We start from the raw sequence: 26,690 nt of genomic DNA, 5'->3' as shown, positions 1-26,690 counted from the left end.
ATTGTTTCTTATTTTGTGTGTGTGATTTGTGGGGAGCAGCGCGGACATTGCATGAGGTTTCCCTCCAGGAATCAATCCGATACGCCCCTGGGGACGCAGTGGAGAAGTGGCTGAACGACTTGCTGTGCCTGGATTGCCTCAACATCACTCGGATAGTCTCGGGCTGCCCCCTGCCTGAAGCTTGTGAACTGTATCCTCCTCCGGGTTCCACTGGCCCTGTGAGAAGGAGAGGGGCGATGACGGAATTCAAAGGATTTGGGCCCTTTGTTTCATAGGATGCTGCTCTAGAGAAAGGGGAAAGTTGCACATTTTGAATTTCCTCTTTCTCTTCTTCCTTTGATGTGTTTCTGCTTAGGACACTGAGTTCCTGTTCCCAGTTAGGGAAATCTGTTCTGCTTCCAGAGAACAGCATGTCCTGTCCTGGGCTGTTTGGTTTGTTTTGGTTTCTTAACTCCAGACCCAGCTACTATGTTAACAGAGATACCCTCTTCTGCTACCACAAGGCCTCTGAAGTTTTCCTCCAACGACTTATGGCCCTCTATGTGGCTTCTCACTACAAGGTGACTGCAGCTAGCCCTTGGGTGAATGTCAGCAGGGAGCTTGAGCACTTGGCAGTCCCCTTTTACTTGGTTTATATCTTTATTACCCGGTGGCTTAGGTGACTGTTCCATTGGGACATTGATGCGGTCCATTGATCTTGCTACGCGTATGTATAGAGCATGGAGCTCCATGCAGTAGCGGGACAGGGTGGAAAGCTGTGCCCATTTTTAAAGGAGTGCTTTCGTTTCTTGCCTGCCTACTAAACTGATAGGATGAGGTGACATCACAGTTGTGACCCAGTGGTGCTGTTTGACCTGAGACCAGCTTTGTAGCTCTGGGCCATTTTTATGGAACAGTCATTTGAGGGTTTAGAATATCTGAGACTCTTAAAAATGAAAGGGAAAGTCAGGATATTTTTTGAATGTGTAGATAGTATTTTTATGAACAACATTTAACGGAAGGCTTGAAGAGTTGGTGTTAGAAGAAGTGGTGACAGTTTTTCTTGAAATAGCAGCCTCTTATCTGTAAAAAGTTCACTTCCTAGCTGTGAAATAAGTAGTGCTAAATAAATTCTCTTCTACCGTCAGTGCTCAGGGTGAGAGGACAGCATGCGTTTGAGGCTAAGTTCCACTTAACCTATTATGAAGAATCTCAGGCTTGCCAAAATACTAGAAAGTTGGTTTGCTGGACCTCAGCTCCTCACTTGACTTTGGAGAAGGCAATACTCCAGTCATCCTGTGATTCTGAATCGAACCTCTTGCGTAAAGGGCAAGAGGAAGAGTGCGTCTCACTGTCCCACATTTGGCTTCCACAGAACTCTCCCAATGATCTCCAGATGCTCTCCGATGCACCTGCTCACCATCTCTTCTGCCTTCTGCCTCCTGTGCCCCCCACCCAGAATGCCCTTCCAGAAGTGCTTGCTGTTATCCAGGTATAGGAGCAGAGGCATCCTTGTGGCAGTGATTTGGGGAACCAGTGAGGCGTCAGGAATTAGTGGCTCGATAACTGCAGTGTGGGGTATTGAAACTGTAGAGTCCTAGTCTGAACCAGCTGGCTGGGTCTGCAGAGACAGGGGACTAGGGTGCACTGGAAGAAGTCAACGCAGCTGGAAACCCAGAGCTCCACTGTTGATGCAGGGGGAAAAGCCAGAATTGACCACTCTCTTATTTTGACTCACAGCTTCTTCCACAAACAGACTTGTTTTCTCCCATTATTACAAAAGCAATACATGGTGCTTTTTGAATTAGAGGCTACAGGTTGGGGGAACAAAATTTTAACACGTGGCAGGGATGTATTTATGCATTTCTGTGTCACTTTTCCTTTTTATATACAGGGGATCATAGTATTTAGTAATCTGCTTTTTTTTTTTTTTTTTGAGATGGAATCTTGCTCTGTCGCCCAGGCTAGAGTGCAGTGGCGTAATCTCGGCTCACTGCAACCTCTACCTCCTCCCTGGTTCAAGCAATTCACCTGCCTCAGCCTCCTGAGTAGTGGGATTACAGGCACATGCCACCATGCCCGGCCAATTTTGTTTTTGTATTTTTAGTAGAGAGGGAGTTTTACCATGTTGGCCAGACTGGTCTCGAATCCCTGACCTCAGGCAATCCACCTGCCTCGGCCTCCCAAAGTGCTGGGATTACAGGCATGAGCCATTAGTAATTAGTAACCATTAGTAACTGTGCCCAGCCATTAGCAATCTGCTTTTATTTTAAGGCAGTATATAAAACACTTATAATCTACGTAGATTTTAAAAGCTGTGTAGTATTTCATTATATACATGTACTATGATTTGCTTAACCAATTGCCTGTTAGACATCTTAGTTGTTTTGAACTTGTGCTGTTCTGTAGAGAGCCTCATGAGCATCCTGTGTCTTAATTGACGTCCACACATGCACGACATGCACAGAGACTCTCTTCTAATGTGGCTTGTACTTTTGGGTCCGGAGGCTTTCCATCTTCTGCCGTGTCACATGGGGCATGGTAATTAAGCTTCTGTTAGAAATGGATGTGTCAGTCAGTGTCAGGGTTAAACCTGAACACGGGGGTGAAAACAACTGGCCTAGTCTGAGAAGCTGTATTCTGTGAGTGGGCTCTGGATCAGAGCTGGCCCTCCTGCCTGCTTTCCTGGTTCCCCCGCAGGTGTGCCTTGAAGGGGAGATTTCTCGCCAGTCCATCTTGAACAGCCTGTCTCGAGGCAAGAAGGCTTCAGGGGACCTGATTCCATGGACAGTGTCGGAACAGGTGATGGGCTTTCCCTGGCGTGTCTGAGGGAAGCTGGCGGTGTCCAGAGATGTCTGTGTTGCTAAGTTATTGGTTTGTGTCTCCCACACAGTTCCAAGATCCAGACTTTGGCGGTCTTTCTGGTGGAAGGGTGGTTCGCATTGCTGTTCACCCAGATTATCAAGGGGTAATATGTTGCTGGTGGCACTTTAGGGCAGAGGTACTTGGTGGTTGGAATAAGAAGCTAGTCAAGCAGAAGCAAGTGAAGTGTAGGCACTTCCCTGCTCTGGAGAATTCAGCCAGGGTTTGGGGCGGATGGGTGGACAGGATGACGGCATATGCTCATTCTTCCTTTGTGAGAACAAGGGCTTGTGAACCAGATCTGCATACCGAAATTGCCTTCTTAGAACACCTCACTGAATAATTAGCTGTAGAAACTTCCTTTCCAGGCGGTGGTACAGGAACTGTCTCTCTTTGGGGCTTGCTTATCTGGAGACCAGAAAGCACAGCTATCCTTACCCTTAAGTTGCTGTTCTTTTTTTTTTTTTTTTTTTTTAATAAATATAAACTTTATTTTTCCACATAAGCTCTATCAAGTCCAAGGCACTTTCCTAAGTTGCTGTTCTTGACTGGCTAGAGCAGTGTTAAGAACTCAGGTTACACTATTTTCAGCCTTCAGTGTCGCTGCTTTGACCTCATTGAGGGATTTCATTGGCTCTCTTACCCCGTGCAGTTTGACCGGGAGGGAAGGTTCTCTAGAAGCAATACAGGGGAGTAAATGTGGCTTAGACTGAGAGCAGCTCTCTTCCCTCTGCCTCTTCCCCTTCATGTTTGCTTCTAGATGGGCTATGGCAGCCGTGCTCTGCAGCTGCTACAGATGTACTATGAAGGCAGGTTTCCTTGTCTGGAGGAAAAGGTTCTTGAGACACCACAGGAAATTCACACCATAAGCAGTGAGGTAAGCATCTTTCGACAAACCTCCTGTGTCCTGGTTCTTGGGAGGATAATTATCTGGCTCTTTAGGGACACCAACAAAAACCAGTCCAGAGCTTTGGGCCCTTCTGTCATTTTCTTCTACTGCTGCTTTTTCCAACCAAACACTTGAGATCCTCAGATCAGTATCATTGGGGCCATCTGGCAGCTTGTTAAAAATGTAAATTCTTGAGCCCCACTCCAGACCTACTGAATCAGAAACTCGGGTGGACCCCATAATCTGTAGTTTAACAATATTCTGAGGTGATTCTGATGCTCATTCAGTTTTGAGAATCTCTGCAATAGATCTGTAATCTTTTTCATCTTAAACTCGGACTAAGGGCAGTTCTGTGTTTCCTTGATAAGAATGACTAGTACTAGTAACTGTTGACAGCCCTGCATGTGCATTCATTGATTTTCACAGTATGTCTATTTGGGAGTTAGGCAAGGGGCTTTTATTTAAGTTGAACCAGCTGGGCAACATGGCGAAACTCCATCTCTACAAAAAGTATGAAAGTTAGCTGGGCATGGTGGGACACACCTGTAGTCTCAGCTAGTCGGGAGGCTGAGGTCAGAAGATTGCGTGAACCCCAGAGGTTGAGGCTGCAGTGAGCCGCGATCTCGCCACTGCTCTCCGGCCTGGGTGATAGAGCCAGACCCTGTCTCAAGCAATGATAAAAAAGTTTAAGCTCAGAGGTTTGTCACTTCCCAGGGCTGTCAGGTGATAGAAACTGGACTCCATGCTGGATCATAGGAGCCTGCTTGTCCCCTTGTAATCTGATCTGTCAGGCATTATTATTATTATTATTATTTTTTTTTTTGAGACGGAGTCCCGCTCTGTCTCCCAGGCTGGAGTGTAATGGTGTGATCTCAGCTCACTGCAACCTCTGCCTCCCAGGTTCAAAACAATTCTTCTGCCTCAGCCTCCTGAGTAGTTGGGACTACAAGCATGTGCCACCATACCTGGCTAATTTTTGTATTTTTGGTAGAGACAAGGTTTTGCCATGTTGGCCAGGCTGGTCTCAAACTCCTGACCTCAGGTGACCCACCCACCTCCGTCTCCCAAAGTGCTGGGATTACAGTCGTGAGCCACCATACCCGGCCTCTGTCTGGCATTTCTAAACTCCGTGCCTGTCTTCCTGCATTCTAGAGGTCCAGAGCAGTGTGATTCCATGCATATTGAGTTGTTTTGTATACTTGGGGGAATGATTGCTTGAATCTGGTGTTGCCATAGTTTGAAAACCACAGCATCAAACCAAGAAACCACCTCTCCCAGTTTTTGTTGTGTTTAGTCCAGAGTACGCTTGCCAGGGGTGCTTGAAGATGTCTCTCTTCCTCTGCTAAGTGGACTGTGCTCTCTCCTTGGCACCTCCGCAGGCCGTTAGCTTGTTGGAAGAGGTCATCACGCCCCGGAAGGACCTGCCTCCTTTACTCCTCAAATTGAATGAGAGGCCTGCTGAGCGCCTGGATTACCTGGGTGTTTCCTATGGCTTGACCCCCAGGTTACTCAAGTAAGTGCCTGCCCTCCTTCTGCGGCATCACTCCTTGGCATTGAGAAGGAACCATTCTGTGGGATGTGTGTCTCTGTTGGTAGTTGGTGTCTGCTAGCCCACTGTTTGTGGCCTGCCTTCCTGGCTCTTGCCCTTGTGTGTCTGTCATCCACTCCCCAGAGGCACACACAGTGACCTACTCTCTGTATCTTTGCAGGTTCTGGAAACGAGCTGGATTTGTTCCTGTTTATCTGAGACAGACCCCGGTGAGTGAGGCATCCAGCAGAGGAGAAGTTTAGGTTTGCTATTATAGTTGGTGACAGGCCTATCCTTGCAAAGAGCCCTAGTGCCTCCCTGCTGCTTTGCTCTGAGCAGGTGGCTGTGCCTCTGAAGAGGTTTATTCTGATGGACAGTGAAACAGCCATCCTCATGAACAGGCCACATCATCACACTTTTCTTCCCCGACTACACGGTGCACGCCGTGTGCTTAGTTATAAAATGACAGAGGTGCACTTGGACTTGTTCATCAGATTCTGCAATTTTGTACCCAAAACAACTGATCTTAGGAGGAGAGTGCAGTTGTGTACACTCACAAGGCAAGCTGGTATCCGAGAGAGGGGGAAATACGTGGATGACGGAGGTACAGAGGACCACGTAGGGAAGCTGAGAAAGTTAGAGACTGTCAGTCATTTTCCAAAAATTTTATTTAGCATCTGTAGTCAGTGAACAAGACAAGCCATGAAGCTTATTTTCTTTTTTTTTTTTTTTGAGACGGAGTTTCGCTCTTGTTACCCAGGCTGGAGTGCAATGGCGGGATCTCAGTTCACCGCAACCTCCGCCTCCTGGGTTCAAGCAATTCTCCTGCCTCAGCCTCCTGAGTAGCTGGGATTACAGGCACACGCCACCATGCCCAGCTAATGTTTTTTGTATTTTTAGTAGAGACGGAGTTTCACCATGTTGACCAGGATGGTCTCGATCTCTTAACCTCGTGATCCACCCGCCTCAGCCTCCCAAAGTGCTGGGATTACAGGCTTGAGCCACCGCGCCCGGCCGAAGCTTATTTTCTAATGGGTGAAAATAGGCAGCAAAAAAGTGAACAAGGCCGGGCACACATTACAGTGGCTGACGCCTGTAATCCCAGCACTTTGGAAGGCCAAGGGGGGAGGACTGCGGGAGCTCAGGAGTTTTGAGACCAGCCTGGGCAACACAGACCATGTCTTTACTAAAAATAAAATTAATAACTGGACATAATGGTGTGCAGCAGTAGTCCCAGCTACTTGGAGGCTGAGGCGAGATCACTTGAGCCTGGGAGTTTGAGACTGTGGTGAGCTGTGTTCATGTCCCTGCACTCCAGCATGGGCGACAGAGTGAGATACTGTTTCAAAAAAAAAAAAAAATGTTCTGAAAGTAGTAAGTGCCATGAAGGAAACCACACTGAGATTACTGGATAATGAGGGGTCGGGCTTCTGAGGGGTGAACTTGCAAGCTGAAACCTGAATTCAAATTGGACATCCATGTGATAGTCCTGGAGAATAGGGCCTTTCCTGCCAAGGGGACAGCACGTACAAGGGCCTGGGGTAGAAATGAATGTGGTGATTTGTAGTAAACCAAAGAGCAGCGTGGCTGGAGAGTCTCTAGAAAGGAAAGGAGCTTGGTTCATGGTGGATCATGGTGGATCGGTCTTGTTGAGGAGGCGGGGTGTTCTTCCCATTCCCTTGGAGGGAGGGAGAAGAAGAAAGGTTCTGGCAGCTGTGTGGATGGTGGATGGTGGTGGCCCAAGCCTGGAGGCAGGGAGTGCAGGTGAGGATACGGTGGGCCTCCTGACAGTGGAGGGAAGTGGCCAGTTGCGGGATGCGCTTTGGAGGCAGAGCTGACTGGTTGTGTGGAAGGAGAGTGGACGGGAGGATCAAGGGTGATTATTAGAGTTTTGGCATGAGAAACTGGGTGCTGGAGGTGCTGTCGGAGATGGGACCCACTGCAGGAGGAGCAGATTTGCAGGGAAGCGTGGGAGTTCTCTTTTGACACTAATATGAGATGCCTATTGGACATCCCAGTGGAGATGTGGACTAGGCATTTATTTGACTACAGGAATAGGGAGATAGGGAAGTTTGGGGCTAGAGATGGAGCTTTGGGAGCCATCAGCATAGTCATAATAAAATGCACTGCATAAGGGCACGGAGCACTTGTCTGTTTTGTTCATTGCTGTATTCCTCGCACTTAGAGTAGGAATTGCTGTGTAGTATGTGTTCAGTAAATACTTTTGTTGAGTGAATGAAAAATATCCGGAGCCAATGAAAGGACATGAGGGGAACTCCGTGGACTCTAACATTTAGAGGCGTTTAGAGGAATGAGGAGGAGGACACAGCACATGGGACTGAGAAGGAACAGCCCTGATGCGCAGGAGAAAGTCGGGGTGTGGTGTCACATGTCGAGGTGAAAAAGTGTGTGGGAAGGGGAGTTGGCCCTGTTCAGAGGATAAGGAGGATGAGGGCAGCTGGCCGCTGGATTTGTCAGCAGCAGTGAGCTGTGTGGAAGCAGCTGCAATGGAGTGGAGGCTTTGGCCTGGTCAGAGGGAAAAGGAGGTGAGGAAACAGGTGAACAGGTGACTCTTTCAGGAAGCGAAAGGCAGCAGAGAAACAAGGTCGCTGGAGGCAGATGGGAGCTGAAGAGGGATTGTCAGACCGGAGATTCTAGAGAACGTTTGTTTGCTGCTGGGTTCCATCCTGCACGTAGTGGTACAGGTGAGGGGCTGACTGCCAGAGTGCAGGCCTTGAGGAAGCGGTGTGTGGGACTTGAGACTCAGGAAGTGAGGTGACCACCTACTTCATCCTTAAGAACAGGGAAGGCAGAGAGCGTGGGTATGGAAGGCATCAGTTGGCTGATTTGGTGCTGCGAGGATGAAGACATCCTCTTCTGAGTGCTTCTGTCTTCCCAGGTGAGGGGAGTCCATCAGCTGAGAGGGAATGTTGGAGGTTTGATTTTGGAGAGGGCAAAGCTAGTATCCAAGCTAGTGTCCTGTGTCTGTGTGGGGGTTTCAGGTGGGACTGCTGAGGACCGCTGGTGTTGGGTGGCGTCTGTGCGGGCAGGAAGCTGCAGAGATGGGTTGGGTCTCTGTCAGTGCATTTGGTGGTGGCTGGGGATGTAAATTTGCCTGTCAGCTGCAGGCCACTGAGCTGCCTGTGGTCTGCCATGGGTTTGCAAGGTCTTGCACTTTCACTGTTCCTTTGTGGCTTCATGGTGGTGTTTTTATGGTATGGGGCTTTGTTGTTATATGGTAAAAAATGTAAAAATAGTCACAGTGTTAGCACCTAAAGAAGCCTGCACTTGCAAACTGGCTGCCAGCACTGAGGTATAGGTTTTGGCTCTGGAGTTCCCGCTGTGAAGCACCAAACCCATGCTGATTGGATTGTGTGGAGCTTAAGCCCTAGTGATGGAGTTCAGCATGTGTCTGAGAGGAGCAGCTTTTCCCTTCTGCAGGTCCTGAGCAAGAGACAGGTCCAGAAGAGCGAGCAGCTCTGCTCTGTGTCTGTGACACTTTTGAGGAGGTTGCAGGGCAGTGATCTTTGCAAGCCCTTGCGTGTGAACTGAGGTGATGTGAGGAAGGTGAAGGTGAGGGCTGTGTTCCAGAAAGCCGTCTCTCCCAGCCCGGGAAGAAGGAGAGGCCACGGAAGCGCCAAGCCTTTCTTTGAGTGTTTGCCCCTCATCAATGATGGGCTGTTCAAAAAAGGGGGTTCTTGGTGTGAGTTAAACATTTGTGTTTCCCAGAATGACCTGACCGGAGAGCACTCTTGCATCATGCTGAAGACGCTCACTGATGAGGACGAGGCTGATCAGGGAGTCTGGCTTGCAGCCTTTTGGAAAGGTGACTGAGCAGTGGGGGTTCTGGGGGAACAATGAGGTGATGGGACGGGGGGATGCCTCCAGACCTCTAACTCTGCATGATGGCGCCTCACAGATTTCCGGCGGCGATTCCTAGCCTTGCTCTCCTACCAGTTCAGCACCTTCTCTCCTTCCCTGGCGCTGAACATCATTCAGAACAGAAACATGGGGAAGCCAGCGCAGCCAGGTGAGCCGGGTGGGGATAGGGAGGAGGAGGGTTGGGAGAGGCTTCCTGTGTGGCAGGTAGGAGGTGGGTGTGGTGTCCTTTGAAGGGTTTGGTCTGGAAATCAAGGGCCTGGTTCTAACCTGCAGTCACTCGCCGGCCACCTCCGGCTTGCCAGGCCCCTGCGCTGTCCCAGGCTGTGCCGTCTTTCATTTTCATGGTCAGACTCTGGCTGTGCAATTTGACGTCAGGGGTGTCCAGTTAGTTCATGAAGCTGGTTGGTTATGGAGGCCGATTTACATCTGTGCTCCAGGGGAGTGAGGTGGTCTCTTTCTGAGGTTTAGTTTCCTCATTCATGAAATCGTAATGAGAATATGCTGCCAGCCTTCTGTGGCCAACAGTGCACACAAGTGATTTGTGCATAGAGATTCTGTTTGAATATTTAAAAAACAAAAAGTGTGTAAGAGATTATTAGTTTTATTGCATATTTTATATATAAGTAGGAGTAACGTGCATATATATGTGTATATGTGTGTGTATATACTTTTTTGCCAATTATATTTTGATAGAGAAATCAGTATTTCTTGAGCTGGGCAGAGCCTACACACTTTCTGTGACGCTGAATGAAGTGACAAAGCAGAGAAAGAGTGTAGTTGTGTTCCGCTGACCCTAGGGCACAGGGAGCCTGCCTTGGTCCATGTGTTCAGTATGGGAACTGCGCAAGGGTCCTGTGGCAGCTGTCTGCTCCCCCCAAATGGCCTGGAGCCGCTGCCTCTGTGGCAGGAGTAGGTTTGGTGCCCTTCTGGTCCAGAGCTGTGTGGTGTGGCTGCCAGGCCCTCTGACATGCTTGTATGTGTGAGGGTGCCACCTGGGGGCTGTGTGCTATCTTATGAGGGCGCCGGGTGGCCTGACGCGTCTGGCTCTGTATCCCGTGGACAGCGCTGAGCCGGGAGGAGCTGGAAGCACTCTTCCTCCCCTATGACCTGAAGCGGCTGGAGATGTATTCATGGAACATGGTGGACTATCACCTCATCATGGACATGATCCCGGCCATCTCCCGCATGTACTTCCTGAACCAGCTGGGGGACCTGGCTCTGTCCGCGGCCCAGTCGGTAGGCTACCTGCTGCTCGCGTGGAGAAGTGAGGATTGTGGAGCTGTTCATTTGCTGGGTGTTGGGTTGGTTGCTTGGACATGATTTTGTGCCTTTAATTCCTCATGGATCTGATAGGTGGGTAGTGGTCTCCTCATTGTGCAGGTCAGGAAAGCTGGGCTCTGACCTCGAGTAACGCCTAGCCACCGTGCAAAGTGAGTGAGAGAGCCGTGGCTTCCACCCCACACTACGTTGCCTTGACACTTAACTCCACCTTAGCAGAGAGTCAGGAACACCCCAAACTTTGAATGTAGTTGTGAAGCAGGTATTTGTCAGGGCAATAAAAGCTATTTTGGGGATTTCAGGAAGAGAGTATTTCTTGGTGGTCTCAGTAACAGGGTGAAAGAGAAGATGCCGGCCTACGCAGTGCTAGTCTACCTTTGTACCAATAGCTTTGGCCAAGAGAGTACTCTGGTTCTCGGTGCCATTTTAATGGGCAAGGGTCTGTCCTGGAGGCCGCCTCAGCAGATTTTCCATCCTCTAGGCTCTTCTCTTGGGGATTGGTCTGCAGCATAAGTCTGTGGACCAGCTGGAAAAGGAGATTGAGCTGCCCTCGGGCCAGTTGATGGGACTTTTCAACCGGATCATCCGCAAAGTTGTGAAGGTAACCTCGGCCTGAGGGCAGGGGCTTGATCTCTTTGAAGTAGTACAACACAACCACTCCCTGCTCCTGAGATGGACAGATGTTAGCATTTAGCTGTATTTGCTGCATCTTGTCACACACACACACACACATACACACACACACACACACCTTACAGGACTTCAGCTCTGAAGAATCAGTGAAGTTTTGTGTACTCTCCCAGAGGCATCCCTTTTAGGATTTGGTACATATCCAGTCTGTGTTCTTAAACTCTTACTATAAATATCCATATTCCTAAACTGTAGAGTGTTGCTTTGTGTCTTCAAAATGCACACCTTTCTATAAGACACCAAGTGTCTGGGTCACAGGTGACTGGGCCCTGCCTTCATCTGCTTCTCTGTGGTTTTCTTTTGTAGCTATTTAATGAAGTTCAGGAAAAGGCCATTGAGGAGCAGATGGTGGCAGTGAAGGATGTGGTCATGGAGCCCGCGTTGAAGACCCTCAGTGATGACCTGGTACGTACCTGCTCAAGGCCTCGGGAGTCCTGGCATTTCCATCAGTTGCCTTAGGCTGTGAATGCAGACTACCTTCCCCTTCCCGTTTAGTAAGAGTCCTCTGCACTAATTGAGCTAAGTGCTGTTCTTAGGTTTGATTGTGCAAACGGACCCAGTGTTGTCTGAGCACAGTCAGGCCTAGAGTTGTGCCTCCCACTGATTGTGTGTGAATGTTGTGAATGCAGGATTCCAGCGTCTGTTGTAAATGTTTTGTCTTTTTTGGTAACTTCTTAAATGTGTATTTTATATACACATTTAAATAATCAGAGCTGCCTACAAGGCTTTTGCAGGTAAACAGAAGAGAAGGAAACATTTTCTTCTTTGTGCTATTCCATCCCAGCTTCTCCTTTTCCTGTGTTTGGTTCAGACCATGACTCTGACTTAGTCTCTCTATGGGTCCTTAACCACAGGATGAAGCGGCAAAGGAATTTCAGGAGAAACACAAGAAAGAAGTGGGGAAGCTGAAGAGCATGGACCTCTCTGAGTAAGTCTTGTGGGAGGCAGAGGCTTTGCCTTGGCTTCTGGGGCTCTAAGAATCTGCCCACAGGTTTCTCCTAATCATATCCCAGGTGTCCTGGGAAGTGTCTTTTATGGGATGAGTTTTAGGAATGCTGTCAGCACTCCTAGATTAATTCTGTATAATTTTGGAAGCATGGCAGGCCAGTGCCGCCACTTTGACTTTCAAATTGCGCTCCCCAATCCCTAAGGCTCTGGGTCACACCTGAGGCGTCCTTCCAGGAATGGGGTACTGATTGGAAGAGCATACACTTTAATGGCCACTTTGCTCTATTTGGCTTTTACTTGTGACTTTGTTTGAAGAAAGGATTCTGCTGCAAAAACCAAACAAACAAGTAGAACCCTCCCTGCTCTAAAACCCTCTGGGATCCTGGTCCCTTTTGAGCTTCAGCTGTGGTGGTGTGGCCCCTCCCTCCACTGCCTGGATTGATGTGAATGACAACTCCACAGTTCATGGCCCCTGAGCCTCTGTGACCTGTAGTGCTATTTCTGGGTCATTAGTGATGATGGCTGTTGGGTATGTGAGATGGAGGTGGCCAGGAGTCCTTGGTCAGAGAATCAAGCTCTAGTTTCTGCCCTCAACTTTGCAATATCAAATCCTTGATTTGCCAGGACTGCTAAACCTAAAAGAGAAGGGAGGGAGGGGAGAGGCACAGTTCAAGGGCTTGTGGACAAATGCCTGGGGGTGGGAGTGAGTGAGAAGATTATGGGGGTGACAGGAAGCTTCTTCGGCAGGTATTAATGAGAGTCACATGGGAGAAGCCAGGCAGGCTGCCTTCTGTACAGGACTGTCCTCACTGACCCCTGCCAGCAGGCCTGGTGCCCCTCGCTGCTGTGGAGCTTCCATCCATGGAGCTAAGCACCATGTCTCTCAGCCTTCCTCCACGCTCATCCTGCTGACACAGCCCAGCCTGGCTTTCATGACAGGAAGTGTCTGATAAGAATGTTGTCACTGTCGTATTTTCTCTTAAGCAGTCCCCTCTTCTTTCAAGCAGGATTTGATGGTTCCCTTCTTTTTTTAGATACATAATCCGTGGGGACGATGAAGAGTGGAATGAAGTTTTAAACAAAGCTGGGCCGAACGCCTCGATCATCAGCCTGAAAAGGTGAGGGCCCAAGGTCTGACCTGCATCTGGTGGAAGAGGCATTCCGGCCTCTCTGCTTCTCTTTAACTTTGACTAGAAAATAGGAGGTTGGAGCAAAAGCTTCGAGAAAAAAGTCATGGTTCTTCCCTTTGAGAGCCCCCTGGTCACTACCTTTGCACTGCATCTCCTACAGACCAGGAGGCCCATCTCTTAGGCATGGATCTCTTCACTGTCTGTATTCATCAGCCATGCCAGGGCACTGGGCCTGTCAGGGAGAAGGGCTTGAGGGAACAGTCTAGAAGCTGCCACTGACTAAGACTTGCCTGTGGGCTCTTATCCTCCAGCCCTCAGGAGGACGGCATGAGGGGGCTGTTGTATTATTGTCATTGCTTTAAGATGATATAACCACGTCTCTAAGGGGTTACGTAAGTTCCCAAGAAGCACGTAGCTAGTGAGAGCCAGAGCCAGAATCAAGTCCAGGTTTCTCCATGTCAAGGCCACAGGTTTAACTATTACAGTGCCCTTCCTTTGAGCCAGCAGTTCTCAAGGTTTTGGGTCTTAGCGTTCCTTTATCTCTTAAAAACAATTGAGGCAGCCGGGCATGGTGGCTCACGCCTGTAATCCAAGCACTTTGGAGGCCAAGGCAGGCTGATCACCTGAGGTTGGGAGTTCAAGACCAGCCTGACCAACATGTTGAAACCCCGTCTTAAAAAAAAAAAAATTGAGGCACCCAAAGGACTTATGTTGGTTATAACTATTGAAATTTCCCATATTACAAATGAAGCACTGGCCAGGTGCGGTGGCTCAGGCCAGTAATCTCAGCACTTTGGGAGGCTGAGGCAGGAGGATCGCTTGAGCCCAGGAGTTCAAGAGTAGCCTGTGCAACATTGGGGATCCTGTTTCTACAAAAACATTTAAAAAAGAAAATAAATGAAAAACTGAGAAATTAAAAAAAAAAATTCATTTGTTCACAAGAATGACTCAGTCATTGTTTTGAAAATCATAAAGACTGTGGTGAGAAGAGCGGCATTGTTTTGTTTACATTTTTGTGGAGCTCTTAAATACCTGGCTTAGCAGAAGCAACTGGATTCTCATGTCTTTGTCTCCATTCATAGTCTTGTGCTGTCATATCTTACACTCTGGAAAGCTGAATATTTGTGAGAGAATGAAAATGAAAAAAGTCAGATAACTATTTTCATACTAAGACAAATAGATTTTGACCTCATGGACACCTGAAAGAGTCTTAGGGACCCCAGCAGTCCCTAGACCACGCTTTGAAAATCTTCACTCCAAGCTTCTTATCTGCAGAGTGGCGCATTTGTAAATAACAGGCAGGAACCGTCTTCAGTTTTCTGCGGGCACACAATGGGGCCTCCCCTGCCCAGAGCCCCTGGAGTCGAGGCTTTCATAGCTCATTTGGGGGTTGTTGGGGAGGGTGAGTTTTTGGCAGTCCCCTAGTTACTGGTTTCCTTAAGAGTTATCTTGGAAACATTTGGAAAGAGGAAACCTTGTGACTCTAGGAGCTATAGATTCCAGAAATCACATACTGTCTTCCAGCGTCTCATAAATCACTGTGGCATCTTGAAGGATCCAGCATTGATGCCGGCCTCATTTCCCAGATGCTCTGTGCTACAACACAGAAGCCCACTGTCAGTGTGACCTGCCTCTGGTTTGGACAATATGGCAAATGTAGCACAGGGCCCATGATGGCTTTGGCCTTGAGCATGGTGACTTTGACTGGAACAGAAGCCCGGGGAGCGGGCTTGCTGTGGAGACGGCCCTGGTGCCTCGCTCTGCAGAGCTTGGCCTCCCGGCCATTTGGTTGGCCATTGCTGGTATTGAGAAGCCCCTTGAGTCCAGCCAGCCAGTGTTGTGTGCTTGTTCATGTGCTTGAGGGCTCTGAGTAAATGCGAAAGCTTGAACTTTGTGAGCTAAAAACACTGGTAGCTGTTATTAAATATTCTCCGAGGCCTTTCTTTTTCTTCCTTTGAGAGGCACTTCATTCATAATGGTCTCTGGATTGAACTCTTCACTGTCTCCTTGTAGGGAAGTATTTATTCCCAGAGCACAATTAAACCTAGATGTTTCTTAATGGCAGGTGGCTATTTGCTGTGCAGTTCCTGTGCCAGTCTATCAGTGAAGAATCCAGGGGCTGGTCGCAGGGTGTCAGCTGAGTTACTGTTGTTTGGGTTTTCTTCCTCTCATGTAGGAAAAATAAAATGACAGTAGCACATAAGAAAGTACGGCAGGGTTTTCCTGGGAGTCTCATGGCTTGTATGAGGGACCGTCTGCAGGGTCATTGGGATAAATACGTCTGGTTTCCAGAGTCGCTGCAGTGGTGAGAGTGGTGGTGGGGACCCGTGCCTAGACCTGTCTTGGGAGAGGGGAGCATACCGCACTCAGAGGACCTTGAGGTTCTTGAGGTATTGACTTGAGGTGTTAAGATCGAGATTTGTTCTTCCACAGACTGAGAGCTGCCTCAGGGCAGGAACTGGGCTGTGTGGTGTGTCTCCAGCCCCAGCATAATGCCTGCCCCCAAGAGGTGTGCAGAGAACACTGATGTCTGATTGGGTGTCCTACATCAAATTCCAGACGGTGGGAACGCTTTTTCACAAGCAAAGCAGCGCTTAAAGCCGTCTCAGATGTTCAGATCTGTACATGTTTCATTCTTGCTATTTTTGATTTTTCTCTAGTGACAAGAAAAGGAAGTTAGAAGCCAAACAAGAACCCAAACAGAGCAAGAAGTTGAAGAAAGACAGAGATACAAAGAACCAAAAAGATATGAAACTGAAGCGGAAAAAGTGAAGAGAAACTTGGGCATCAGTGCTTGGCCATGGGAAGACAGTCTCACTTCCTGAACCCTCCCTGGCTGGACTGGGCAGCAACCTGGCCTGAAGCTGGCGCTGAATTCAGCCTTGGGCCTGTGTCAGACTGTGCACTCAACCTGGCTGAAGGCAGATTCACTCCCAAGTGGGTCTGCTTAGAACTTGATGGCTGGGTACTGCCACCTCTGGCATTGCCAGGAGTCTCTCTCGCCCCCTCCCCGTACCCAGTCCAGGGCCCTCCTTTCCCATAAGTTCATACTTTGCTTAGGGCCAGCTTTTTAGGCTCCTTCCCACACAGGTGGAAGCTACGTTGCCTCTCATTCCCCTGAGGCCCTTAAGTATATTGCTGTCTGGTGGTGCCCAGGGGGCTGCTGCTGGGCCACTGGGTCTCTCTTTGCGGACTTGTGCAAACACCCTGAGGCCGGGAGCAGAAGGAACTCCAGTCCGACCCGGCGTCCATGGCAGCCCATGGTTAGGTGTGCAAGGATTTGCTGCTGTCGTCTTGCGCCCTTCCATTCTTGGCTCCAGCAGAGCTGCTGCCCCACTGTCCCAGAAAAGCCTGAGGCTGTAGTTTAGGTAGGATGCCACATCTGTGTCCTCAAGACCTGTCATCTCATCCATTTGGGAAAAGATGTTGGGAAAGGCCATTTTGCTAGCGGGGGTGAGGGGAGGGCTAATCTATTTTTAATAAATAACATCCTAGAAAGACCAGCTGCCTGTGAGTGTTCTGAAATCCACATATGTGGAAGTTTCTCCTGGTTCTTGGCTGCCTGGTAAAATATGGAAGGTGTTGGTGTCAAGGCCAAAGGTAAGCAGTGTGTCTAGGGCTTCCCAGCCCAGGAGTCTGTGGGAGAAGGGGCAGGCGTGTATGGTAAACTCCAGGGGCCTGGTGTGGTGGCTGGAAGCCAACTGGAACTGCCTTGTTTCCTTCCCAGCTCCTGCCAGGTCACTTGGTCCCTTCCATTTGTTGGGGACAGAGATTACCTGCTGGCTTTACATGTACTTTGTTATGTTTTTTTAGTGGTATCCAGGCTAATGAGCCTGCAGCCCCAGTATGTTGTCTGGGTTCAGAGAAGTCTGATGGAAGGACAGGGAAGGAAACGGTAACTTCTGAACCTAAGGGTACTTCACATGTAGCTTCTGGGACTTGTCCCCAGAGCGAGAAGAGCAGGTTCTGTGTGTGACCCTAGAGCTGCCAAGCCTTGTCACTGAGGCTGTTGGGACATGAGCTGAGGGGCCTTTCGTTTCTTGGAACTGTAGTTCCCTGGCCGCAGACCTCTGTTAGGTCTGTAGGAAATTTTGCTGGAGGCGGGGGAGAGGGCATGAAAATAATTTTTATTTATTTTCTCAGGTGGGTGCCTGAGCCTGCCTTTCAAAGAGGGTTTTCTTAGAACGTGGTCAAAAGCAGAGTCACATTCTCAAATGGTCAGAGCTGGATGGGATTGTGAAAGTTGTCCAGGCATATCATCCTGCAGGTAAGTCTTCCAGCTGGCTCTGCTTTAGGGTGCAAGGTGAGAGGGCTCTGGAGCCAGGCTGCTCTGCCCCGACCCTCACTGTGGCCTTGGGCAGGTTACTGCATGCTACCTGCTCTTCAGGTCCACTTCTGCAAAGTGGGAGCAGTAGGAATAGCACCCCCCTCCCAGGGCTGTGGTGAGACGTGGGTGGGGTAGAGTGGGAAGCACTTAGAACAATGCCTGGCACATAGCAAGTGCCCACTAAATCTCTCAGGGTTCTGGGCACTCATCAGATCTAACTAGAGGAGCTGCTCGAGTTCAGTTACAGGCCAGCTCCAAGAATCCTCAGGAAGGACTGGCTGTGGTATTTTTTTTAAATGAGACAGGGTCTTGCTCTGTTGCCCAGGCTGGAGTGCAGTGGCTCAATCACAGCTCATTGCAGCCTCGAACTCTTGGGCTCAAGCCTTTCTCCCAGCTCAGCCTTCCAAGTAGCTGGGACTGTAGGTGCTCACCGCCACACCTGCCTATTTTTTAAAATTAATGTAGAAGTGGAGTCACTCTGTTGCCCAGGTTGGTCTGGAACTCTGGTCCCAAGTGACTCACCTGGGCCTCCCAGAGTATTGTGATTAGAGGCATGAGCCACCACGCTTGGCCAGGACCGGCTGTGTCTAAAACCACAATCTAAGCTAGAAAAAGAGTCTCACTTGGGCAGCAAAGAGCATGCATTTTGTAGTCAGACTTGTCTGGCTCTGTGTAATATCTCTGTATCCTTGGACAGGGCCTCTTTGTTTGTAAAGCGTGTATTCCTAAACACACGCTTGGGCCTTTGCATGTTGTGGTCATGATCTTGGTTCTCCTTCAAACCTGAAAAGGCATGCCTCCCCGAGACCTCACCATCTGGCCCCCAGACAGAGTGACATCTGTAAAGCTTGGCTGTCTTAGGAAATGTCACTTGCAAAATGAATTCAGATAGGCCAGCTATGAATGCTGTCACCAGAAGGGGAAGAGGCTGAAGAAGCCTGAACAAAGAAGGTTACTAAATGGTGGTCCCCCGTACCCCTTGCCAGGCGGGGCTGATGCCGGCCTGCTTCAGTGCTTCCACTGCTCATCTGGCCCAGCAGTCCCCGAGGACTCTGGAGTGACCAGGAGGCGGGACACAAAGGGGGCTGCTGAGGCTGGGAGGCGGGGGAGGGCAGAAAAAGTGACCGTCACCTTGGAAAAATGTAGACTCATTATCTGAGGCGGTTAGAGCACCGGCAGCCATTCTGCAGGCCTAGGGGGTGGGGGTAGGGTTGGAAGCCCCTTGGGCCCCAATAGGCAATTTCAGACTATGGGGAAAAGGGGCTGCCCTTGATTCCACAAACAATTGGTTCGAGTTAAACATCATCTGGATCCTCAAAGGGGACATGAAAGGCAGCCTGAAAGGGAGAGGCTGGAGGCTTCCTGCTATCTGCCACCTCCGGAGAGGCTTTTCTTCGGAGACGGCTAAGGCACCAGCTTATAATTGCCTGTGGACCCGCTGGAGCGGAGTGGAATCCCTGTGGACGCAACCCATGCTCTCAGCACCTGTGTACTCAAGGGCTCCCGTACGAAACTCCCCCCGGCCCCCCTGTGGCTGCTCTTCGCTGGCGGAGTAGGGCAGACTGAGCAGTGGCCCTGAGTTAGGAGGAGGTCCACCTACCTGGGGTAAGTGATCATTTCCGTTTGAGTCCTAGCCCCTTGGAAGAATGTCTGATTTTTTTTTCTAATAATTTAATTTTAAATGTTTATTCAAAAATGTATTCCTGCTGCTTGCAGGCTCAAAGGGGCCCCTTCCTCCCTCCTCCCTCCACTTTCTCTAAACCCGCAACTCACCCTCTCAAAAGAGGAAACGGCTGATCCCACATCTGGATCTAGAAGCCAACTGGATCTTGCCTTCTAGGCTGGGTACTGACCGAGCCGTGTCCTGCAGGGGTGGGGGAACTTGGGCTGCTTGACACAGACCCGTGAAGGGTAGCCACTTTGTATGGCAAGTGCTGGGGAGGGACGGTCCTCTCCACCACCTTCGCAGGCCACTGCACAAGATGCGGGGAGTGCGCTACCTGCCTGTGGCCCCCAGAGGGCACCATGGGTCCATGTGGCCACTGGGCCCCAGGCTGGGCCTAAGCTGCCCTGCGTGGCCCCTGCTGGAATTGGGCCTTCCCAGGTACTGGGATCTTTATGTCATTCCCCCCAACTCCTGAGTCATGGCCAGTCACTGACCCACAGCCACTTTGGTTCAGGTTGCCAGTGACCTTAGGAATTTCTGTACCTGCCTCAGGCAGGCAGGTGGTCAACTCTTGAGAGAGTCTTGCTGTGTTGCCCAGGTGGAGGTGCAGGGGTGATCGTAGCCCACCGTAGCCTCGAACTCCTGGGCTCTCTGATCCTCCCACCTCAGCCCCCAGAGCAGCTGGGAATACAGGTATGCACCACCAGGCCCAGCTAATTGGCAGGGAATGTTTTACAAACTAGTATTAGTGCCTGAACTTTGCATCTAAAACTACAGCCATAGTCCCAGAACACGCTTGGGCCTCAGGTGGCGCCTCACCATCTCCCTCCATTACCTCTGCTAGTGTCCTTGTGGTGGCACAGCCAGCTTCGCCCAGCAGGACCTGGAAGCAGCAGTCACCCAGGGATAGGTGCCTCATATCAGGCCGGGTCGGGCCTGGGTGGAGGAGGCCCCGCCGCCACTTTGGTGGGCTATGCCATTTGGGGATGTGCCAGGGTTTGCAAACACCTCTGAAGACAGACAGCCCCCAAAATAGCTCCCACATAAAGGGCCACAGAGGGGTGTGGGAGTAGAGATCAGGAAAGCCTGGTGCTGTCATAGTCCTCTGTCATTTGACTCCTGTCCAGCTCCGTGGCACATATGTGCTTAAATGTGAGCGAGGGTGGGTGAGGAGCAGATCCAGGCTGAGTTTCTGGAGAGAGGCGAGTGTGGCGGGCACAGCAACAGCGTTGGTAGGGTCTTGGCTCTGAGAGGCGGGAGACCTGAGTCAGAGTCAGCTCTGGGATCCCTTCCTGGTTCTAAGGGGCTCCTCCCCAGTTCTGAACTCTGAGCAACCCTCTACAAGGACCAGTGAGGCCAAGGTCATTGTTAATGAGTGTTTATTGTTAATAAAACCATGGTACATTTACAGTAAGTGACAACATTATTGTACAGTTAAAGTATCATACAATATTACAGCAATAAAATAGTGACTATTTCTTTGTACATCCAGCCAAGCAGCTAGTCAAAATATTTTCCAGGATTGCAAGCCCCTGGGGGCTTTTCAGGGTGGCCTGAGCAACACCTCCTGAAATGTCCAGGGCTTTTGGTGAATAAATAGTTTCTAAGGTGCGGCCAGACAGCTGCAGAAGCTGCACCCAGACAGGCTGTGCCTGATGCTGCCCCAGTGTCTGGTCCATAAATATGACAGGTGTCAGGGGAGCCCAGGGACTGTAGAATTTGAGGGCAGTGCCGGGAGGGGACCCAGCAGAAGGGCCTCTTCTCCCAGCCCTTGTCCCCTACCAGTGCCCTGTCCTTTATCTCCAAGAGCCACAGTCCCCAGTGAGAAGTGCTTGCCCAGCTCTCAATCCTACATTAAGGGAAGCTTTCGCTTGAGAGACCTGACCAGGGAGCTCTGCCGCTTGACCCCACAAAGGCAACCTAGTCTATAGGCCTGAGGGTCCAGAATCCACCCATTTACTTTGGCCCCTCAAAGCAGCAGCAAAACAAGAGCTGAGGCCACCAGGCTCCTACACGGTACCCCATCCCCTACCCCGTGCCCCTCCACACCAGACTTAGAAACCATCAGCTGGGGAACTGCCCTCTGCCACCAACTGAGCAAGGTGATGACAGTCCTGATGGGAGGGACTCTGGAAGCCCAGGCACCAAAGACAATGGGGCTGGGGGGACTCTGGTTGGCAGCAGTGGTGGTGGCAGGGGGATCCTCAGGCCACTGGAGGCCCACATCAAGCCTTTCAAACTTTTGAGGAATAAGTTAGTTAGGGATTTGGGCAGCTTTTCTTATGTGACATTTAGGAAGAAAAATACCAGCTTTTGAATTACTATAGACAGCCGGGGGCCTAGGCAGCATACATTCCATACATTCATAAGGATTGCCGCACCCCTAGGTACCCCAGTTGGGATGGTCTGAGTTTACTGAGGCCCTAGGGGTGGGTAGAGCTTGGGGGACCTAGGCAGAGGTGGGTCAGGACCAGCTGCTGAGCTGCAGAAGAGGGGCACGCAGGGGAATGCATGGCCGCCCTCGAGGTACACTGGGATGGGGAGAAGGGCCGCCAGCTGGCTACATCTCCCCTTTGCCCATCACTGATTGAACAAACAGCTCTGGGGCAGAGGAGCTGAGGGTAAGCTGCCTGGTGGCGGGGGCTCAGGCACATCTGCCTACCCAAGGACAAATCAACGTCAGAGGAAGCATCTGGGGAAGGAGGAGGAAACAGCCCCGTGAACCTGGCTCCAAGGGGGCCTACAACCATTCTCTGACCTGGTGGGCCCTGGCCTGGGCAGCCTCACACCCGGGAGGTGATGTAGACAGAGTGCACGCGCTCGGCCAGGGTGCTCTGCAGCTCCTGCAGTGGGTCCAGGCCCTGCACCTTGCTGCTGCGGCCGTAGATGAGCTGCCGGAAGGCGTCCTGCTCCAGCAGGGCCTTCATGTGCTTGAGGAAGAAGCCCTCGCAGAACAGGGCCAGTTCTGGGGCGTTGTGGATCTGCAGGGCAGACAGAGGAGGGGTGAAGCCCATGGCTTTAGTACAGCCCCACTCACCCTCTCCCCCACTTATTACCTACCCGTAGCCACGGCCCTGCTTAACCACCCTGGCCACGGGAGGCGTTTCCTGTCCCTGCAGCTTGAGGCCAGCTCTGCTATACCTGAATCCTTCTGTAAGCCTCTCCTTAGAGTGGGACCCAATTGGATTCAAATCCCAGCTGTGCCACCAGGCACTGTTACAGCCCTCATCATCTTCCTTGCCTGCATCACACTGTCATGCTCCCTTGTTAAGTGGCAGTCATCCTCGTTGGGTTGGAAGTTCCCTTCCTAAGGGTGGGAATGGGGACTGTCCACTGCTGGGTGTCCAGGGGCCAGCACGAGGCCCGGCATGTGGGCGTGCCTGTGGTAAATGCTGGATAAGGATGTTCACTCAACAGATAGCAAGGTTTTAAAGTTCTGCTCTGGGTTTTATGTTCTGAGGTCAAGATCTCTGCAGTGTTGCTGATGTCCTAGTTTGGGGGAGAATCTCAGGAACCAGACAAGGTAACTGCAGATGGCGTTGAAGACTGTGAAGGAGGTAAAGCCAGCGTGACAGGACAGCTTGTGGGAGGCCTGGGGACACCAGCTGATGAAGATAAAGGGCTGGAAGGAGCTTTACAGGAAAAGGGAACTGTCACAAAAGCCCTAGGTCGGGGCAAGGAAAGAAGCATGGTGGAGTGAGGGGAGATGCGGGTGGGGCCTTGGGGGCTTTGGAAGACATGGTAAGGGCTGGCTGTTATTTAGCCTGCAGCAGGTGGAAAACCTTTGGTGAGATTAGGTATGGGAGTAACACAGTCTTTGTACTTTTTTGGGTGGGGGCCGAGTTGAGACAAGGTCTTGCCCTGTTGCCCAGGCTAGAGTGCAGTGGCATGATCACAGCTCACTATAGTTTTAACCTCCTGGGCTCAAGTGATCCTCCTGCCTCAGCCTCCTGAGCAGCTGAGACCACAGGTGCACACCACCACACTCGGCTAGTTTGTAGAGACAGGGTCTTGCCATGTTTCATAGGCTGGTCTAAATTCCTGGTCTTCCTGCCTCAGCCTCTCAAAGTACTGGGATTACAGGTGTGAGCCACTGTGCCTGGCCATGGTTTTTGAACTTTTGAAAGAACCTTATGGATTGCAGGGCTAAGGCCAGGCAGGAGGGAGGCTGGACTGATGCGATTGTCAGAGAGTGATGCTGGTGGCTTGGGGCAAAGCGAGGGCAGTGGAGGGGAAGGGAAGTGGAGAAGCTGCTGATGTGTTTGAGGTGGATGCCTGTATGTGGGAATCCAAATCATACAGGATTCCTAAGGTTTGAATCTGAGCAACTGAGCAATGACCGTGCTGCTTGTTGAGATGGGGCAGCTGGGGAGGCACAGACAGGTAGGGAGAAAAGTAAGTACCTGTGGCTTTGATTTGACTCAGAGGCTCAGCAACTTGCCCAGGTCCCACAGTCCAGGTGGCAGAGCTGGACCTTGAACCAGCACGCACCTGGCTCAAAAGCTCACCTCCCAAGCTACCATGTGGCCACTGGGCAGCAGTGACCCCAGGCTACAGAGGGAGTTGCTAACCCTCCTTCAGCCCCTACACTGTCCTCAGAAGCAGTCCGGCCACCTGCATCTCCTAGCTCATCCCTAGCGCGTCCACACGGCCAAGGCCCCATGGATCAGACTGTGGTGGGAGGTGGCCAGCAGGCATCCTCGGCTCTTACCTTGGCATATTTGTAGGTGTTCACAGCACTCTCCACGCTGAGGGTCTGGGAGCACAGGATCTCGCAGTGCCTCTGCAGGGCATCCAGCTGGAACAGGCTGGCGGCTGACAGTAGCTGGCAGAGAGGCAGAGCAGGCCTTGGGGACCCATGGCCAGGCCAGTGGCCAGGGCAGCATGGAACGGGAAGCTCCCGAGTGCCCTGTGCCCTGCTGCCTCCATCCCTCAGGCCCCACTGCCATCTGATTCCCCTGGGCCTAACCGTCCCTGCTGGGGCATGCACCGAGACTGGGCTCGGCCGTGTGCACAGTCCCCGTTTCTCTGACTTCCTGTCAGACAGAGAGGAAGGGCCACCTTCCCTCTGTGAGGGGGCTGAATGGGAGACCTGGCCCAGACCCCCTCCTCCTCTCCCAGGTCTCACCTCCAGGATGTCAGCAGTGGGGATCTCCATGGATTCTGTTCCTCCGTAGTACAGATACTGCATCATCATCTGCAGTGGGAAGAGGCCCGTGTGAATGCCACATGGACCTGATGCCTGAAAGGCCTCACCTGGCCCACAGGGTACCGCTCCAGCTGCTGCCTCCAGGGGACTATCCCTCTGCAGGTCCCAGGCTCTGTCTCCCTCCCTGTCCTGCTCAGGCTGAGACTCGTGTTTTCCCCAGACCACCACCTCTAGAAGCCAGCTCCAAGACCCTCTCTCCTGAGTCCCTGCCTGAATGACAAGCTCCCTCCGTGGGGTGTTTTCCCTACATTCCTCATGATAACCCCGTGAGCCCAGGAGGGAAGTTCTTATCCACAGGTGGGGAAACTGAGGCCCAGGGAAGGAAGATGACTTGGCTCAAGTACCTCAGCTCCCCTGATGCCTGCAGCAGGGCTCTCGCATGGTGCTTGCCCCTGTATGGCTCACCGCTGGTGTGATCTAGATTCCACACAGGGAGACCAGTGGGGGATCTGAAGGAATGTCGGAGGGGGCTGCCTCCTGCCTTCCCCTGTCTGCACTAGGATGCCAGTGTGGAGGTGAGAGCCCCATCCTGACTCTCAGATGTGCTCCCTCAAAAAGAAAGCACAGAGCCCAGGCCCAAAGCTCCCCTGGACAGGCTGAGCCCCACCTTAGGCTCTCAGGAGCAGGGGAGCCCTGGATACCAGATGAGGTGGCCCAGGACCGGGAACTATTTAATTCTGCTGAGGTTTCAGTTACAAACTCTGCCATCATGCTGGAGCCTAGTGAGGTTCCCGGTTGGAAAAAGAAAAACAATTCTTTCTGGCTGAAGAAACGGCCCCAGCAAGGAGCTGGCAAGTGTGTAAGTAAACACAGCTCCAGCCAGCACAGTCGGGCTCTGTCAGGACCGGCCCTGAGGCTGCAGAGGCACCAGAGGGTCTAGGAGAAGGCCCAACTGTGAGGAGAGAAGTAGGGAGACCGGCCTGCCAGCCTTGTCCAGGCATAGGAGATGTTGGCCTCTCCCCACCTCTAGAGGACTGGGAAGCTCCCACGACCTTCTGCAGCCTCTGCTGGAGCCTGTGTGGTGAGCTCATGATTGCACAGTAAGTGTCCGTCTGCTTCTTCCAGATAGTGTGTGCCTTGGGCAGGCCATGCTGGCTCCCTCTGCCCTCCCCATGCAGGGCACTGAGTGGGTACTCAGTAAGGTGTATGCCCCTCACACAGGGTTGGGGTTGGGGTCCAGGCAGGCAGGTCAGATTCTCCTGGCAGGATTCTTTGCTAAGGGATGGCTTCAGGGCAGCCCCTTGGGCCAGGCCTACCGGCCGCCTTAGGTCACGACTCGTATTCTGGCCTGGAGGGCACCCCCTGCTGCATTTTGGGATTTGGTGGATCTCCCTAAGGCCACTTGAATGCGTAAGAGGCCGCAGAAGTCAGATCAGAATGGCTCATCTGGAGCCTTGCCATGGGAGCTGGGCAGCAGGCTGGCAGAGGTAGATGAATTTTGCAGAGCCTGGCAGCCCCTATTAGGATATAGGTCATGTGCCTCCTGGAACCAGGCAGCCTGTGGGGCTAGACAGGACCAGCTGCAGAAGGGCAGCAGGGTTCCCTTCTCCCTGAGCAGGCCACATGGAAGCTGAGACGGCAGAAACCATGTTGGAAGAGCAGGGTTTTGGCCCTCTGGCCTCTATGCCCCCAGTGCCTGGGCTTAGTTGACAGTGACTTTGGCACATCTCTAGACCCACGCTATCCAGTATGACAGCAACTGACCACATGTGGCTTCTGAGCATTTGAGATGTGGCTGGTCTGGATTGAGATGTGCTGTGTCAAATGCACACTGGAGTTTGAAAACTCAATATTTAAAAAAAGCAAAATGTCTCAGTAACTTTTTAAATTGATTACATGTTGAAATAATATTTTGGCTATACTGTAAGTTCAAAAATATTAAAATTAATTGCACCTGCTTTTTTATTTTTTATGTGACTAGTAGTAAATCTTAAATTAAGACATGGCTCACATTCCATCGGACAGTATGCCTAGATGTCCCCAGGCCTGTGTTTCCTCTCCCCGAAAACAAAGACAATAATGATCCATGTACACATTCCCACCTACCCTCCCAACATGAGAACCAATGAGATATGTGGGCCGGGCACCGTGGCTCACGCCTGTAATCCCAGCACTTCGGAGGTTGAGGCGGGCGGATCACAAGGTCAAGAGATTGAAACCATCCTGACCAACATGGTGAAACCCCGTCTCTACTAAAGACACAAAAATTCACTGGGCATGGTGGCAGCTGCCTGTAATCCCAGCTACTTGGGAGGCTGAGGCAGAATTGCTTGAACCCAGGAGGCAGAGGTTGCAGTGAGCC

The 26,690-nt window shown here is 51.2% G+C and overlaps 2 protein-coding genes across 6 annotated transcripts in view; one reads left to right on the top strand and one right to left on the bottom strand.

Moving 5' to 3' along the window:
* NAT10 (N-acetyltransferase 10) overlaps positions 1 to 16,687 on the top strand; it is a 43,494-nt gene extending 26,807 nt beyond the window's left edge. For all 5 annotated transcript variants that reach the window (XM_032283605.1, XM_032283602.1, XM_032283606.1 and 2 more), the window contains 16 exons: positions 40 to 190; positions 464 to 560; positions 1,355 to 1,471; positions 2,680 to 2,781; positions 2,873 to 2,947; positions 3,602 to 3,718; positions 5,110 to 5,243; positions 5,440 to 5,488; positions 8,988 to 9,084; positions 9,178 to 9,288; positions 10,204 to 10,376; positions 10,900 to 11,019; positions 11,415 to 11,513; positions 11,963 to 12,036; positions 13,091 to 13,174; positions 15,847 to 16,687. In XM_032283605.1, the coding sequence (XP_032139496.1) occupies positions 40 to 190; positions 464 to 560; positions 1,355 to 1,471; positions 2,680 to 2,781; positions 2,873 to 2,947; positions 3,602 to 3,718; positions 5,110 to 5,243; positions 5,440 to 5,488; positions 8,988 to 9,084; positions 9,178 to 9,288; positions 10,204 to 10,376; positions 10,900 to 11,019; positions 11,415 to 11,513; positions 11,963 to 12,036; positions 13,091 to 13,174; positions 15,847 to 15,958 (1,712 nt within the window). In that variant the 3' untranslated portion in view covers positions 15,959 to 16,687. The remainder of the gene's footprint in view (positions 1 to 39; positions 191 to 463; positions 561 to 1,354; positions 1,472 to 2,679; positions 2,782 to 2,872; positions 2,948 to 3,601; positions 3,719 to 5,109; positions 5,244 to 5,439; positions 5,489 to 8,987; positions 9,085 to 9,177; positions 9,289 to 10,203; positions 10,377 to 10,899; positions 11,020 to 11,414; positions 11,514 to 11,962; positions 12,037 to 13,090; positions 13,175 to 15,846) is intronic.
* A 3,854-nt stretch (positions 16,688 to 20,541) lies between these two features.
* Positions 20,542 to 26,690, bottom strand: part of ABTB2 (ankyrin repeat and BTB domain containing 2) — a 207,885-nt gene continuing 201,736 nt past the window's right edge. The window contains exons 15-17 of the mRNA XM_032283607.1: positions 24,308 to 24,376; positions 23,891 to 24,004; positions 20,542 to 22,160 (exon numbers count right to left, since the gene is read on the bottom strand). Of these exons, the coding sequence (XP_032139498.1) occupies positions 21,963 to 22,160; positions 23,891 to 24,004; positions 24,308 to 24,376 (381 nt within the window). The 3' untranslated portion in view covers positions 20,542 to 21,962. The remainder of the gene's footprint in view (positions 22,161 to 23,890; positions 24,005 to 24,307; positions 24,377 to 26,690) is intronic.

Source organism: Sapajus apella, unplaced genomic scaffold, assembly GCF_009761245.1.
Source record: "Sapajus apella isolate SASKATOON/1434 unplaced genomic scaffold, GSC_monkey_1.0 scaffold14, whole genome shotgun sequence".
NCBI lineage: Eukaryota > Metazoa > Chordata > Mammalia > Primates > Cebidae > Sapajus > Sapajus apella.
This window is presented reverse-complemented; position numbering and strand designations above follow the sequence as displayed.